This window comes from Colletotrichum chrysophilum (assembly GCF_026319265.1).
Source record: "Colletotrichum chrysophilum strain AFK26 chromosome Unknown scaffold_12, whole genome shotgun sequence".
In the NCBI taxonomy this organism is placed as follows: domain Eukaryota; kingdom Fungi; phylum Ascomycota; class Sordariomycetes; order Glomerellales; family Glomerellaceae; genus Colletotrichum; species Colletotrichum chrysophilum.
The window spans coordinates 252,273-266,427 of NW_026517299.1; the positions used below are offsets into that span (position 1 = coordinate 252,273).

The following is a 14,155-nucleotide window of genomic DNA, read 5'->3' on the forward strand; positions in this document are numbered from 1 at the left end:
GAACATTTTGTACTTTTAGAAGTTGGACAGTCTCCTCACAATCGGCCTCGAGGAGAGAGGCACGACCTCGCGCTTGTAGATTCCCCTCTTCAGCTCGGAACGGGCAGACCCGCAGCTAGCAAAGAAAGAGTCTCCCAGAGTCTGGCAGTCCCTGTCGGTGAACCTCGCCGGCAGTTTGGTGCAGAGCTCGTTGTCCTCGCTGAGGATGCCGCCGCGCTGGCTGCAGAGCTGGCGGCCGCCGGTCCTGATGACAGACGTGCTGAGGGTTGCTTTGCACTGGCATTGGATGGTGCCTTGTTGTGCGAGGCCGAGGCCGAAGCTATGAACTTTCGTTAGATACATGCTCGCATTACTGTGGTGAAAGGCTTAAACTTACCAGAGAGCGAGCATGATGTAGGAGATGATGAACTTCATTTTGAATACGGATTTCGGGTGTGATGTTTGAAGCTCTGCTTGGGTATCTTTGATTTGAACAAGTCGGAGAGGTGGATGGATGGAGCTGTAGAGAGAGTGTAAAGCTGCTGGTGAAGGGCAGATGGTGTTGGTCAGAGAAGAGCCGCAGATCTTTATACAAGCAATGCCGAGCCGGCCGCACGTTCATGATCAACCGGCTCAATTTGACAGCCCTGTCATCCCATCGTGTGGTCTAAAGTGGATTTGACTCGCGTCCGCCTTCCTCTCACTGGTCCTCCTGGTATCCAGGCATCCCGAATAAAGCACTGCAGTGGCGTTGTTGACGGCCGAAAAAGGGCTGAGAACGTTGCAAAGGAGGGGGAGAGAGCATCCCTGGTCGTCTCATGTCTGCTCAGTCCGCGTAAGCTCAATGGCAACGGCGACCAGCGACGGCATCAATTTTGGGAGGGGAGTCCAAAGTCGCTGGGCCGGCCTTGCTTGCCTCGAAGGGCTCCCTCGCGATAACCAGCAACACGGAGCCGCCGGCCGTACCAGTCGACGCAAGGCAGGGAGTTCCTGTGTGTCGCCCACATCCCGACGGTCAACCTCAGACGAACAATGCCAGATTTTGATCTCGTGTGGCTCGTGCAGCTTCATGGGAATGACGTTCGGGCTGACGTGGACTTGGCAGATGGGTGTTGTCTGTTGGCTAGGGCGACGTCTCAGGTTTCCGAGAAAGAGACAGACAGAAAAATAAAAGAGGGCAGACGGCCGCGGTAGTTGGGTTGGGGGGGTTTCAGGGTTTAGGGGTAAAGGGGGCGGTAACTTTGAAACTTGAGATGGCGTGCGGGACTCCACAAAAGAATAAAAGAACTCGCTCATGCAACCAACTCTCTTTTTGGCGTGTTCTTTAAAGATGGCAGATGCGGCGGTGCCATGGCGGTGTGGGATCTGGAGAAGAGCCGAGTGGTTCGTGGAGGATGACGACTGAGTTGCGAATTGAGTGTAAGAGCAATGGAGTGCCAAGACAAGCTTGTTTGTCGGTTGGCCTCGTTTAATTATAGAAGTCTTAATATCGAACCCGCCGAGCCTCTTGAGTCTATGTGCGGACTTCTGTGTTTTCTCTAGAGCTTAACGACTTGAGGGGTGAGTTCTAGGCCTGTTGTCGGGTTAAAACGATGCAGAGGCAAGACTTGGCCGTGAAGGTCCCATCTTGCTCTGCACCAACGGCACGATCAGCGTGAACTTCCTTGAAGCAATTGATACTTGCCAATAAATTTTCTGTCCTTATCAAAGAAGTGTCTTCCCACGCGCGGGCGTGCTGGGCTTTGCGAACTTGCACGTCGAATGGCTATTTATCTTGAGCCATGAATGATACGACCCCAAAGCCTTTCCATAAACTTGGCCAGCGGCTCCTATCGGACCACATTTAAAACCTAGTATCTGGATTCTCTGTCTCCCCTGCGATGAAGTATGGTCCACTTCGGATGAAGTCTTACTGGAGCGAGCGTACGTCTTGTTGCTAGTGACTTCGTGTCTGTTCGCAACGAACGCGAAGCGAAGGTTTAACAAACCTACCAACAATAGTTGAAATGAGCACGTTTCTATCGCCCCAAACTAGCTCTCGTTTTCATACACAGCATTCCTGACTCGATCTCGTTTGGACCCCTGGCTACTTGTTTATTTGATTGCAACCACTCTCGTGACGTGAGAATCAGCTTCGCGGTCCTGGATATCAGCTCTCTGCGAGATTCAGTCAGTAATCAACATTCGATTGCCTACTCAAATTTCTGTAATGATCATCAACCTGTTCCTTTCGGAGATCGCTTGAAAGAGCGAATGAGATGAATGCTAAAAGGAATGCTAGAGATTTGGGCCCTTCAAGACCAATGTCATGCAGAATAGGAAAGCACAACAAGGAGTTATGAATTTGATAAAGCGACTTCTGTGACGAGCCGATGAGAAATCTTGGAAACTTGCCCGCCTCCCACGTTGTATCTTGAGAATTTCCGACTCATTTATCGGCCGTCAACTCATTGCTTTAGGCATTCGCCTTGATTACACCGTGTTCGTCGACATGTTATAAATTTCAAGCTGATTCACTTTCATTTGATATCAAGAAAGGCTTATGATGGCCTTCGAATATGCGGTCAACAGAAATGATCTGGAATCGAACTCCTTGTCGTTAAAGATTATTTAATACGACCAAGTCACTAGATGTAACCTGGATAAGACGCGTTACCAAATGGGTGGCAAACACACACGCGTCGGGTCGAACCACAGATCAAGTGAACCTTGAATCAGGCTACCCTGAGATCTGTCTATCTATCAAGGCCTCGCTTGACTCACATTCCAACCTTTCATATACTGATCTGATCATGTCTTCCAGCAACAATCAATGACACAAGTCTCTGTAGCTTAGTCGGTAGAGCATCAGTCTCATGGTCTTCTTAGATGGTACTCTTAGATAGTATGAGGTAGCTGAAGGTCGTCAGTTCGAGTCTGGCCGGAGACAATTTCTTTTCCTTTTTGTCCCCTTAATTCTTTTTGATGATTTTACTTTTCAATGCTTTCTTTTTTATCAAATCATTGCAGGAAAGCAGCCAGGGGGACACAAATCATCCTCATGTGGAAGTGTTCATGGTCGAAAATCTACATGTTTCTAGGCATCTTGAGTCCATACGTAATCCATCCTCAACCGTCACCGAAGTCCCAAAACATCGTCATATCAATTGAACATCTCGACAGGCGATATGTGCGCAAGGCTTTCCGTTACTCACAATAGGCGAGTTAAATCGGTCACAATCCATGTTCACTGGCCTCCAAGTCAAATATGGTTTGGAGGTCTCGCGGTCTGCAGCGTCGGCAACACAAACCTCGACTACCAATCTGACGGCGAACTCAACTTAAATCAGGTCTTCACTGTATGGTATAATACCATGAACATGCCCATAATTCCTATTCTTGCAGGCCCTGGACTCTCAGAGGAGTCGAAACAATCTGGAATTTCTAATGCCGGGTTCGTCATGGGCGGCTTGGCGACATCGTGCTCCTTGCGCTGATTACACGGCATTTCTTGGTCCCAGGACAGACATGAGAAGGTTCCCGAGAGAAAAGCCCCATCCCCAAGACAGTGGCCCAGCGACTGCAACAAAGGAGGAGGTGCAGGCTGAATGATGGGTACTCTCGGGAGCCATCCGGATTGCGGGGCTGAAGGCGGAACCCCAAGTCCGGCGCGGGACCCGATCGGTGGAGATCCCTTAGCGGAGCCGGCGAATGAATCCGGGACTGAGGGACTTTTGATAACAAGGGACTTGTTGACAATGATATCTTGAATTACAAAAGGATCGGGATCGTTTGATTGTAACGGTAAATGTCTCGAACACACTCATTCATTCATTACTTAGCAGGTTGAGAACAACGACATCAACTCCAGAAATGACGCCTCAAAGGCATTCTCATTTCAATTTCTCAAAGTGCGGCGTCCCGAACCGGCATGATCACTACGAAAATGTGAATGGACACCATACCAGGTGATGTTGGATCGCGGGCCAGACTGCCGACCAGACGAGGGCCAAGTCATTCGAAACGAAACGCCCCTGAGCCCCCAAATAATCAGCGCCCCCTTTACGGGAATGGCGGTAGAATGCCACCCCAATTAGCGGCGATCGCCACCCGAAGTTCACGACAGAGGGTAGCATTTGGGAGAATATGGAGGGCAATCGCCGGTCCATTCTGCACATATCATCCAATTTACCTCTGCCATGGGAGCCGCCGGTCTGGCATTGTTCCGCATCCAGGCGACCTACAACCCCAAAGATGCCTGTCGCGTGGGGAACGCCACGGCGCGTTGACACGATCCTGTGACAGCAGATCCGTTTCGAGCGGCCCCCGGCTAGCCGGGCCAGCCTCTTTGTAGGTACGAGTAGCTAGCTGTGTTTGTCAGAATTGCAGCCACATGGCTAGAATATTTCCAAAACCTCTTCCCGCGGAAATATTTACTCAAGTCTGAAAGAAGCAATGAGAACCTAAGACACCACACGATTTTTCGTCTGAACTGCGGAGTTTAGAGACATACACGGCCCGGAAAACATGAGATCGTCCCGTGTACTACTTTGGCTATGGCTCGCGGTCTCGCAGCAACCAAGCCCGATTTTCGGTTATGACGGCAGCGAAGGTGACGCGCAGGTTCGCGATCGTGTCTGCGACTCGGATTCATGTCACGAGCAGAGCCATTTGGGAGTTCTCGACACAGGCGGCGACTTCCCCCTCGCCGACGGGGCCGTGCCGGATGGACTGGGCGATTCCGAGGAGATTCGCGTCCGATATGGAACAAGTGAGCGCATTGCTGTCTAAACTCACTTGAGATGAACACACCCCCGCTGACAATTTCACACAAAGATCTCAAATCAGAAGATGGGCTGTGGGAGGTTCGCCCCTCGCCAGGTAAGGGCCTCGGCATCTTTGCACGGCGCAAGATTCCCAAGGGCACGCGCATCATCGACGAGACGCCGCTCTTCACGGTCGACCCGGGGAGTCTGGTGAGCGGGCAGGGGTTTGCCTTCGATGCGATCGCGACGGCCGTCGACAGGGCCTTTGAGACGCTCAACGCGACGGCGCGGGCGGCGTATCTGTCGTGCCCGGAGCACCGCGAGATGGACGACGCGGCGTTCAGCCGGGAGGCGCTCATTTTCCGGACGAACGGGTTCACGATGGCTGGCGGGACTATCGGCATCTTTCCGCGCATCGCGAAGCTCAACCACGCGTGCACGCCGAACTCTGCAAGCGTGTCCGTCGACGGGAGGAGGATCATCTGGGCCGGAAGAGACATCGCGGCCGACGAGGAGGTGACGGTCACGTATGCGCCGCTCACGGAGACGACGGAGGCGAGGAGGGCTAGGCTTGCGCAGTGGGGATTCGAATGCAGTTGCCAGTCTTGCTCGGCGAGGGACGAGGGCGCAGGAGCTGCCGACGATTTGAAGAGAGTGGAGATGAAGAGGTTGATGGGGTTGATTGAGCGGGAGCTTGGGAGCGACTCATTTGGAGGAGACGTGTCGCCTTATGCGGAGAAGCTGGTGAAGCTTGTGGAGGAGGTCGGCCTGGTGGACTACCTCAGCAAGGCGTACAAATATGCTGCGTATGCCGCGTCACGAGCTGGGAAGTACGGCGCGGCGAGGAAGTGGGCGAAGAAGGAGTTGAAGATCCATGAGATTGCGGACGCGGAGTCGGTCTATGCCAAGGACACCAAGACCTTCATAGACTCACTTCCCCTGTTCTGAGCACAGCGCTTCAGAACTAATGCGCCCGTCACGACGGGCATCAAACTGAAGCAGAGACGACGGTTCGCCAAGCGGTGACTTAGATGAATTGAGTCACCCCGGCAGCTGCGACACCTCCGAGACGGGGAGGAAAGCGCCGAATGGGCGCCCGGGAAAGAGGGTCGGGGACGGCTGTCTTCGGCGTGACTCACATCACGGAGCGCAGCCCTGAAGCGCAACTGCAATCTGCAATCTGCATGCCACGGGAGTACGTACCGTCTAGACGTTAGCTAGTGCTGGAGCGACAAGTGCGACGACGCCATTGAGAGGCGATCGAGCACCTCCGGCTCTCAACTTACTTCCGTCGGCAACGGAGGGGAGGCTGAAAGATAAACAGCCTCGACCCTGGCCGACGATATAATCAATAAAATCTAGAGAGAGTCCTGCACCATCCGCAGCCGTGGTTCCATTGTGGACGGCTTCATCTTTCTCTTCCTCTGCGTGACTGGTCTGCAACTGGCTTGTTTTTGTTTTTGATTTGCCCATTGATCGCCATTGCCCAGATCCTTCTTTCGACTTGTACCGCAGCAATGACGTCCATCGCCTCCGAATCAGTGGCCACGATCCTCTGCACCAGCAAGCAAACGCGGTTCAATATACAGAACACGGACCATCGCGAGGTATCCCCTCATTTGTGAAGAAATACAGCTTTCGCAGCTGATCAATCTCCTGCAGTTGGAGGTAGACGGTCTCCACATCACCGTCACTTCAGGTTCGGGTACCAAACCCGGCGCCAAAGGCAAGTCCAAGGCGAGGAGCGAGGGAAGCGAGATTCTCGTTGATACCAAGCTGCATATCAAGGCCGGGCAAAGATATGCACTCATTGGCAGGAATGGGTCTGGCAAGTCGAGTGAGTTTAGCATGTCCGCATCCCAAGATCAACACTGACCCTCGCACCTAGCGCTGCTCAAGGCCATTTCCGAGAAGCTGATTCCCGGTATCCCCGAGGACACTCGGATATCCATTCTTCAGCAGACAGATGCCAGCAATACTGACACGGATATCCGGCCAAGCGATGCCTCGATTGGATCAGAGCAGCTCAGTCAGAGTTGCAGCGTCTTGGAGCATGTCATCGAGAAGGCAACCGCTCGATCAGATGTTGAACAGGATATAAGAGGTATGCATGGCCAAGTTCCTTTGCGACTCTAGCAAACTAAATGATAGAAGCCTTGTCCGATGGCATCAACAGCACCGATCCATACGCGACGGTCCGAGCGGTTCGTGCCCTTCGCCATGAGAATAACCAGAAGCGCCTCTTCCAGTTCGATAAGAATGCCAGGTTGCGAAGTGGTGATAGAGGACTGGCAGCTCGAAAACAACTAAAGGCTTTCGAGAAGACTGTCGCGGAGTCGCAGATCTTGTAGGTAGTCCCCCGGTTATTGGAAATCGTGAACACTGACATGGACCTAGGCTGGATCAACCGCAAAGCGACATATCCGCCGAGGTTCTGAAGTATGAGACGCAAGAGGCGCTGGACATGCTTGCAGACCTTCAATTGCAGGTTGAGCCATCCAAAGTTGCCGAAACCGAATCGAAAGCCAAGCGAATCTTGACGGGTCTCGGTTTCTCAGAGGCGTACATGTCCAAGCCCGTGTCAAGTCTATCCGGTGGATGGAAGATGCGGACAGCACTCTCAGTTTCACTTCTCCAGGAAACCGACATCCTGATACTCGACGAGCCTACCAACTTTCTTGACCTTTTGGGAATCATCTGGTTACACAAGTACCTCGAGTCTCTGCAAGATGACGACGATGCTCCAACTCTTATCCTCGTGTCTCATGACCGAGACTTCATTACGCTTTGCACCGATCTCCTCATTCTCAAGGACAAGGGGTTGACGTATTTTCATGGCGATCTTCCCACATATGAGGCGTCGCAGTCGGAGCGCAAGCTGTGGTTGACCAAGATGAAGGACGCCCAGGACAAGCAGAAGGCTCATATACAGCAGAGCATTACGAACAACATCAAAGCAGGGAAGGCGAATGATGACCAGAACAAGCTACGCCAAGCCAAGTCTCGTCAAAAGAAGCTTGACGACCGCTGGGGTCTCCAGGTCAGCGCAAAGGGCGGCAGATTCAAGCTCAATCGTGACCTCGAGGGGTACCACCTGACTGCTCGAGCCGAGATCGATATACCGCAAGACGAGCGGCCGATTTTTATTGACCTGCCCGAGCCTCCAGATCTGCGGTTTCCCGGCCCGCTGATATCGATGGAGAACGTGACGTTTCGTTACTCGGCCAAGGCGAGAGGAAAGATACAGACACCTGCCGTATTGCAGGATGTCAACCTGTCCGTTCACAAGGGTGACCGAGTGGGCATCCTCGGGCTCAACGGGGCTGGCAAATCGACCTTGGTGAAGCTCCTCGTTGATGAGATTAAGCCTTCGTCCGGAATGATAACAACCCATCCGCGGCTGAAGCTGGGATATTACTCTCAACATGCCGTCGAAGGATTGCAACAAATGGGCCGAGACGACGTTTCACTGACGGCTCTTTCGCTACTAACGAAGGATGTTGATGGAGAGCTGGACGAAGGACAGCTCCGTGGGATCCTTGGCAGTCTTGGGTTGCCCGGTAGAGTTGCGTCCGACATCCCAGTCAGGAAGCTGTCTGGCGGCCAGCTCGTGCGTTGCGAGCTTGCTCGTATTCTCTGGCGACGGCCGCACTGTCTTATTCTCGACGAAGTAACTACCCATCTCGACTATGAGACGGTCACGGCCTTGCGTGAGTCACTGAGGGACTGGGAGGGGGCGGTCATTCTCGTCAGCCATGACCGGTGGTTCATGCGGGGTGCAGTTGAGGGGCTGATTGAAGACTCGGAGAGCGAGGAAGACGATGAGGATGAAGCTGTCTCCAGGCGACGAGCGGTATACAGGTTGAAGGCCGGGAACCTGACGGTCCTGGACGGCGGGGTGACGCAGTTCGAGGACGGAGTTGCAAAGAGGGTGACGAGACTGCTTAGTTCGTAGAGACTAGACAGCGATGCCTGGACAGTTGTAAAGCTCTTCATGCGAGTTACCAATGGGGGATGCATGTTCCCATGCTCGAAGGATTGTGTTCCTCGCAGCGAAGAGATTCAAAGTTTGAAACTACTGCATAGTAGACAGTTGGTTGCGGATCCCGTATTCCAGGCAGACGAATTCCCCTAAGTTGCCCGATTAGGGAGCTCTGCTTGATCGGGACGGCGAGTCAGGGGGCGTTCGTCGCTGGGTGTGGAGATGCCGGTGTCCGCGCGTCGAGCTCCAGTCCTGTTTCCCGCGATGGGGAACCGCTGGCCCTCCTGCCAACGATTCAGGCCCGTGGGCTGTGCCTCTGCAATGTTTCTTCCATCTGAGTGGCCCTCGACTTGGAGAAGCTTACGTATGGCTTCACGATGACTGATGGAAGCAATGGTGGCACGCCGGCCTACCTGCTAGACTCGAGGCCAGCCTTCAATGGTTCGAGTGCTTGGCGTATATGCACGGGGGCGGCACCATTATTTTCGGGAATTAATTCAGGTCGACTGCCGCCCGGGAGCACCCTATCGCACGGGACGGAATGGCACCGATCATCTGACAGACGTCACTTCAACCCGTCGTTTCGCCCGGCGCAAGAAAAGGTTGCAGCGACGATTGTCTTTCGAGCCGACTGCCCAGAGCAATCGAACGCCAAGCCGTCAAGTTTTACAGTCTGGAACATTGTTCGCCGATATGAGGGGGCATGGCTGCGCAGCAAGTCAAGCCGAATGGTGGACATGGAGCATGCCGGTGAAGAGGTGAGGTGGAAAGCCCACGCTGTGAGTTCGTCACAAGAAAAGAAAAAAAAAAAAGCGTGGACGAGGAGATCGTCGTCACGCCCTGTGGCTGGACCTTGCCGCACGCCCGGTTGGGAGGGAAGCGTGGGGCCAGGTAGCATTGAGGGCAGGGAATAGTCGAGTACCGGCTGCGCAAGCAGCACCTCCTCAGCCTTTCTTTGCTGTCAGCGAATCTGCTTCATCGCGCGGGGGCTATTACTGAGATGGATGTTTTGGGGCGGTCTGAACTTTTCCCCCAAAGTCAAACACACACAAGGACAGAGTTTCCTTGGCTCTCGGCGGTGAGGTGTGAGTGCGCGTCGTCTGGAGATGGAGAGCATCTGGAAGAGAGTTGGTGCTGTATGTGAGGTACTTGAATGGGTTAGACGAAGTCGGGCGAAATTTGCATTGAATTCAATAGCAAAGAACCATAGAAGAGGATCGCCGAGACTGCCCAGGGTTGCGGGAGACGCCCAGCTTGTGTGTACCGGGCAATCTAAGGTAGATTTCGACGAGCCACTCACGACGACCCTGTGAGCAGAATCGGGCGAGCGTGCGCCGGCTAAAGGGGCGGTTCTCTGGCAGTGAGATGGCCCATTGGTTCATTAGAGGCTGGAGGGCTGCAGGGGGTGTCATTCAGAACCTCAGTGCGTCGCCGTGCCGCAGCACGCTGTACGGATACCGCCGCAGGCACGGACAGACAGAAACAATTGCGTTTGGCCGGCCGAGTGGGAGGTGCCCATCCGATCTTTTATTGGGTTGACTCTTATGATTTGGTTTTCTGTTGTTATTTCGATTTCGAACTCACGGTGGGCAGCAAGCAGCATGTCTGAGACCTGTCGAGACGGACGAAACACTTTCCGTGCTTGTTCCCTGGACCTCGATGGTGCGCGCAGGCAGCGGGAGGAAGCAGCATGTACTTACTTACTACAGAGTGTGCCAGTGGTAGAAGGAGGCTGAGAGGTTGCAACGACATGCTGTCAGCCACGTTGTGTGCTATTTCCCAAGGTTGCAACGGCGGCACTGAGCCATGATGATCGGCACTCGCTATCCGGAGTTGCCTGGTACCTAGCCAGACACCTGCTAGGTATTTTTATCGGCAAAAGATTCAAAAGGCTGATGACTGCCAGTGACGGCTGGAGGGGGCATGTTTTGGCGGCTGCGAGTAAGTGAAGGACAAGGTGAAACATGCCCTGACAGAACGTGGAACTCAGCACATGTTAGCCACCGTGTAAAGAACCGTGTACTGCACGCCTTGCCTCTTCTCATCTCAACTTCTCTGCCTGCTGCTCTGCTGCCACATGTTTCCACCCGAGGCATTGTAACAGCAGACAGAACAAAGCGGGCCCCCGTCAGCCGTAACACAAGAGGGTGGTTGAGGCATGCCGCGTGATGAGCAGCACATTGAGTCCTTCCTGCTGTACTCTGTGTCTGTACTCTGTCTGCACGGAAGCAGAGAGAATGAGCTGGCCAGCCAAGCAAGCAAGGAGGAACTTTTTCAATAAAAACTGGAACTGTAAGTGGGCGAAGGAATCGCAGTGGACACGCAACAGGTGATTATCAAATTTGCAGCCACCCGGAACTGGGTCCGCCGCGCCCTGGGGACGTGGACGTGGATGTGGACGTGGACGTGAGGTGGAGGCTGCTGCTGCGAGGGTCGCATAGTGCGATGTGCACACAAGTCCCCTACCGGTTCCGGGTAAGGCCAGCCCAGCCCATCCCGCTTCCCGTTTCCCACCTGCCTACGGTAATGCTACATGCTGTACCTACCATACTTTAGCATGGCGGAACCTGCCAATTTTGACCCAGAACAAAACATGCAAATTGTTTTCCCCAGCTTCTTTCTACTCTTTGCTGGGTTGTCCTTACGTCGGCCGCGACTCTCTGTGCGTGGGCAAGAACCTAACTAAGCTGTCTGCCTGGCCTGCCTACCTCGTTATGTATCCGTAGCCCGCCCACCACCCCGTCTGCGTCAACATCTCTGAGACCTCAAGACCTTGGCTTTCCTTACTGTCTGGTTGACTACCTTGTGTTGCCTTTTCGTCTCTAGCTTTTGTCCTACACTGCCCTTGTCTACATACCTTACCTATCCATACCTACCTACGACCGCGGTGTGGACTCAGCGGACACGTCCTCCGTCCACCGCCTCCTTTCTGAGATAAACTCTCTCCTCATCCATCTCTCCTCCTCCTCTTCCTCCTCCCCTTGCCCTTTCCAATTGGATGCTGCGCCTCACATCGCTCGGGGCTCCATCCCGTCTCCCAAACATCCAATTGCACAGAAACACCTACTGAGGGAAGAGCACCGGTTGGTCATTCAGGCACACAGTTCCTACCGCCGCTCGTGCCCGGCTACTGTGTTACTTCTTCTACACCTCGCCTTGCCTGGGCTGACCCCGACGCCTGCCCGCCTCGTGGAACCATAACCTTTTTCCGTCGTCTCCTGCCTTGTCTCGTCCTACCTTATGCCACATTCTTCCTGCAGCGCATCTCGGGATTTCGCGCCTCAAACCAAGCAGCAGGGACAGATCGAGGCCTGAGCTTTCCCATACCCATACTCTCTCGGTGCCACCCGAAAGTGATATGAGCTCCCAGTCCCCGCTTCTAGCTCCCCTTCCACGATCCTTCTGGCGACCCTTAGCATCTTTAACTCCTACGTTCCACTGCACGACGGAGCCGTCTTGCATGAACATCCAGAGCTGACGGCCTCGTCGGTTTTCTCTCGCTTTTTCTTCTTCTTTTCCTTCTACCCTATTGTACGTCCCGACTTCCCGAAGTCGGCCTCGCCTACATCTTCCTCGACCTGCACTCGACGACCTAGTATATAAACGATAACTCTGTATAGTACCAGACAACTGGTGTAACGACCTCGGCATGCTCGCCAACTTCCACCAGCCTCGACGGCTGAAGACGCCCTTCATCGCCGTAGTCGTCTTCATCCTAATCACGGGCTTCTTCCTTCTCTTCCATCAGCCACTGGTGTCGTACTTTGTCACACCGTGGACAGCAGAGCGTGAGTTTGCCAACCTCGTCCCGCGGTCGAGGTGCTAATTCGTGTGTAGAATATGGTGGCAGCTGGATGAATGCTTCATCACCAGGCTGGGTGCAACCAGCGCTCAGCGAGGGAGACCCGAGTAAAGCAGACGACGCAGGCCGATATGTGAAGGCCATCATGGACCCTAAGAACGGCGGCTACCCGATTGTTGCCTGCCCCGCACCGAACATCACGCGCTACGGCGTTCTGAAGCCGGTCGACAACACGAGCAAGCGTCACTTTTTCTTCGCTCTCGACCTGCGCCAGGTCGTAGATCTGCTTCCACAGCTCATTGGAGCTGTTCTTGAAGCTGTCGACATCATCGGGCCCGAAAACTGCGCAATCTCCATCGTGGAAGGTATCTCGACCGATGGCACTTACGAGACTCTCTACCGCCTGAAGGCGCACCTCGACAAGGTCGGGATTGCGTACTATCTGCAAACGAGCAGCATCGACTCCCACAGCGGGGACCGCATTGGCAAGCTGGCCAAGCTTCGAAACCTAGCCCTCGAGCCCATGATGGCCGAAGCCGATCGTTACGACTCGAAAGCAACCATCGTCTTCCTCAACGACGTGGCCGCCTGCACGGAGGACATCTTGGAACTTGCGTACCAGAAGCAGACCCAAGGCGCCGACATGACGTGCGCCATGGACTACCACTTCCTGCGATTCGCGCCGCACAATGGAGAGCCGTCCTTTTACGACTCCTGGATTTCTCGAGGCATCAACGGTGACACGTTTTTGCCTATTCCGGACAGGACGCCCAAGGGAGAGCAGTGGAGCGACGTGGCCAATATGTTCTGGAACGAGCCTTACTCTCAGGACCGCTATCTCAGCCGCAAGCCTCTGCAGGTCTTCGCCTGCTGGAACGGAGGCGTTGCCATGACTGGCGAACCATTCCTCGCCAAAAAGCTCGACTTCAGAAGGTCGTACCCGGGTGAATGCCACACCGGCGAGCCGACGCTCTTGTGCAAAGACCTGTGGAATCTTGGCCACGGCAAGATTGCCGTTGTGCCAAGCGTCAGTCTGGCGTACAATATCCAAGACGGAAGGTTGATCAAGGAGGAACGAGGTTTTGCGAATTCATGGGTCGCAATCGAGCACATGGGCGAGTCCGTCAACATCCCTTGGCAGGATCAGCCGCCCGAGATGGTCAAGTGCATGCCCACCTTCCGCAACCAGTTCTGGCGGCCTTGGAATGAGGGACTGTAAGCTTGGCGACGCCATGGACGGTTTTTTCTGTTTTTGCATAGGAGGATTTTCACTAGATAGATGGGAAAGGTAACCTGAAGGGATAACCTGGAATCTCGCACAAGGGCTGTGGGAGAGACGAGCATCATGATACCCGGTTTCTGTAATCTGTTTCATCCGGACAAGCAGGCGCTAATAAAAGACGAAATGACTTATTTGATAATACGATTGGATGAAGAACCCGCAAACCCAAAGGTGCCTGTCGCTCACACGAATCGGGTGACCTGACGTGTTCGTCCGAACGTCGTGTGTTGATTGTCCAAGGCATAATTGCACGCGGGCCGACAATCAGGCCAATCTCCCGGACTCGGAAGTTGCTGACCGAAACCAAAGATGACGAGGCTTACGCCGAGAAGGAGCGCAAACACACAGACTACCTAGCAGTCTTG

At 54.0% G+C, this 14,155-nt stretch overlaps 4 protein-coding genes and 1 non-coding gene across 5 annotated transcripts; 4 read left to right on the forward strand and 1 right to left on the reverse strand.

Moving 5' to 3' along the window:
• Positions 1-15: 15 nt before the first annotated feature.
• On the reverse strand, positions 16-414 carry COL26b_002437 (uncharacterized protein; the record flags this gene model as incomplete). Its single annotated transcript, XM_053175356.1, has 2 exons — positions 16-319; positions 377-414. The coding sequence occupies 2 exons, from the start codon at positions 412-414 to the stop codon at positions 16-18; spliced, it is 342 nt and encodes a 113-aa protein (XP_053040662.1).
• Positions 415-2,800: 2,386 nt separating this feature from the next.
• Positions 2,801-2,908, forward strand: COL26b_002438. The gene has a single exon. It is a non-coding gene; the product is annotated as a tRNA-Met (tRNA).
• Positions 2,909-4,485: 1,577 nt separating this feature from the next.
• Positions 4,486-5,672, forward strand: COL26b_002439 (uncharacterized protein; the record flags this gene model as incomplete). Its single annotated transcript, XM_053175357.1, has 2 exons — positions 4,486-4,729; positions 4,795-5,672. The coding sequence occupies 2 exons, from the start codon at positions 4,486-4,488 to the stop codon at positions 5,670-5,672; spliced, it is 1,122 nt and encodes a 373-aa protein (XP_053040663.1).
• Positions 5,673-6,241: 569 nt separating this feature from the next.
• On the forward strand, positions 6,242-8,679 carry COL26b_002440 (uncharacterized protein; the record flags this gene model as incomplete). Its single annotated transcript, XM_053175358.1, has 5 exons — positions 6,242-6,331; positions 6,387-6,561; positions 6,613-6,828; positions 6,876-7,071; positions 7,122-8,679. The coding sequence occupies 5 exons, from the start codon at positions 6,242-6,244 to the stop codon at positions 8,677-8,679; spliced, it is 2,235 nt and encodes a 744-aa protein (XP_053040664.1).
• A 3,676-nt stretch (positions 8,680-12,355) lies between these two features.
• On the forward strand, positions 12,356-13,727 carry COL26b_002441 (uncharacterized protein; the record flags this gene model as incomplete). The annotated part of the gene is made up of 2 exons (XM_053175359.1): positions 12,356-12,494; positions 12,544-13,727. 2 exons carry the CDS (start codon positions 12,356-12,358, stop codon positions 13,725-13,727), a joined length of 1,323 nt encoding a protein of 440 aa, XP_053040665.1.
• Between the last annotated feature and the right edge of the window lie 428 nt (positions 13,728-14,155).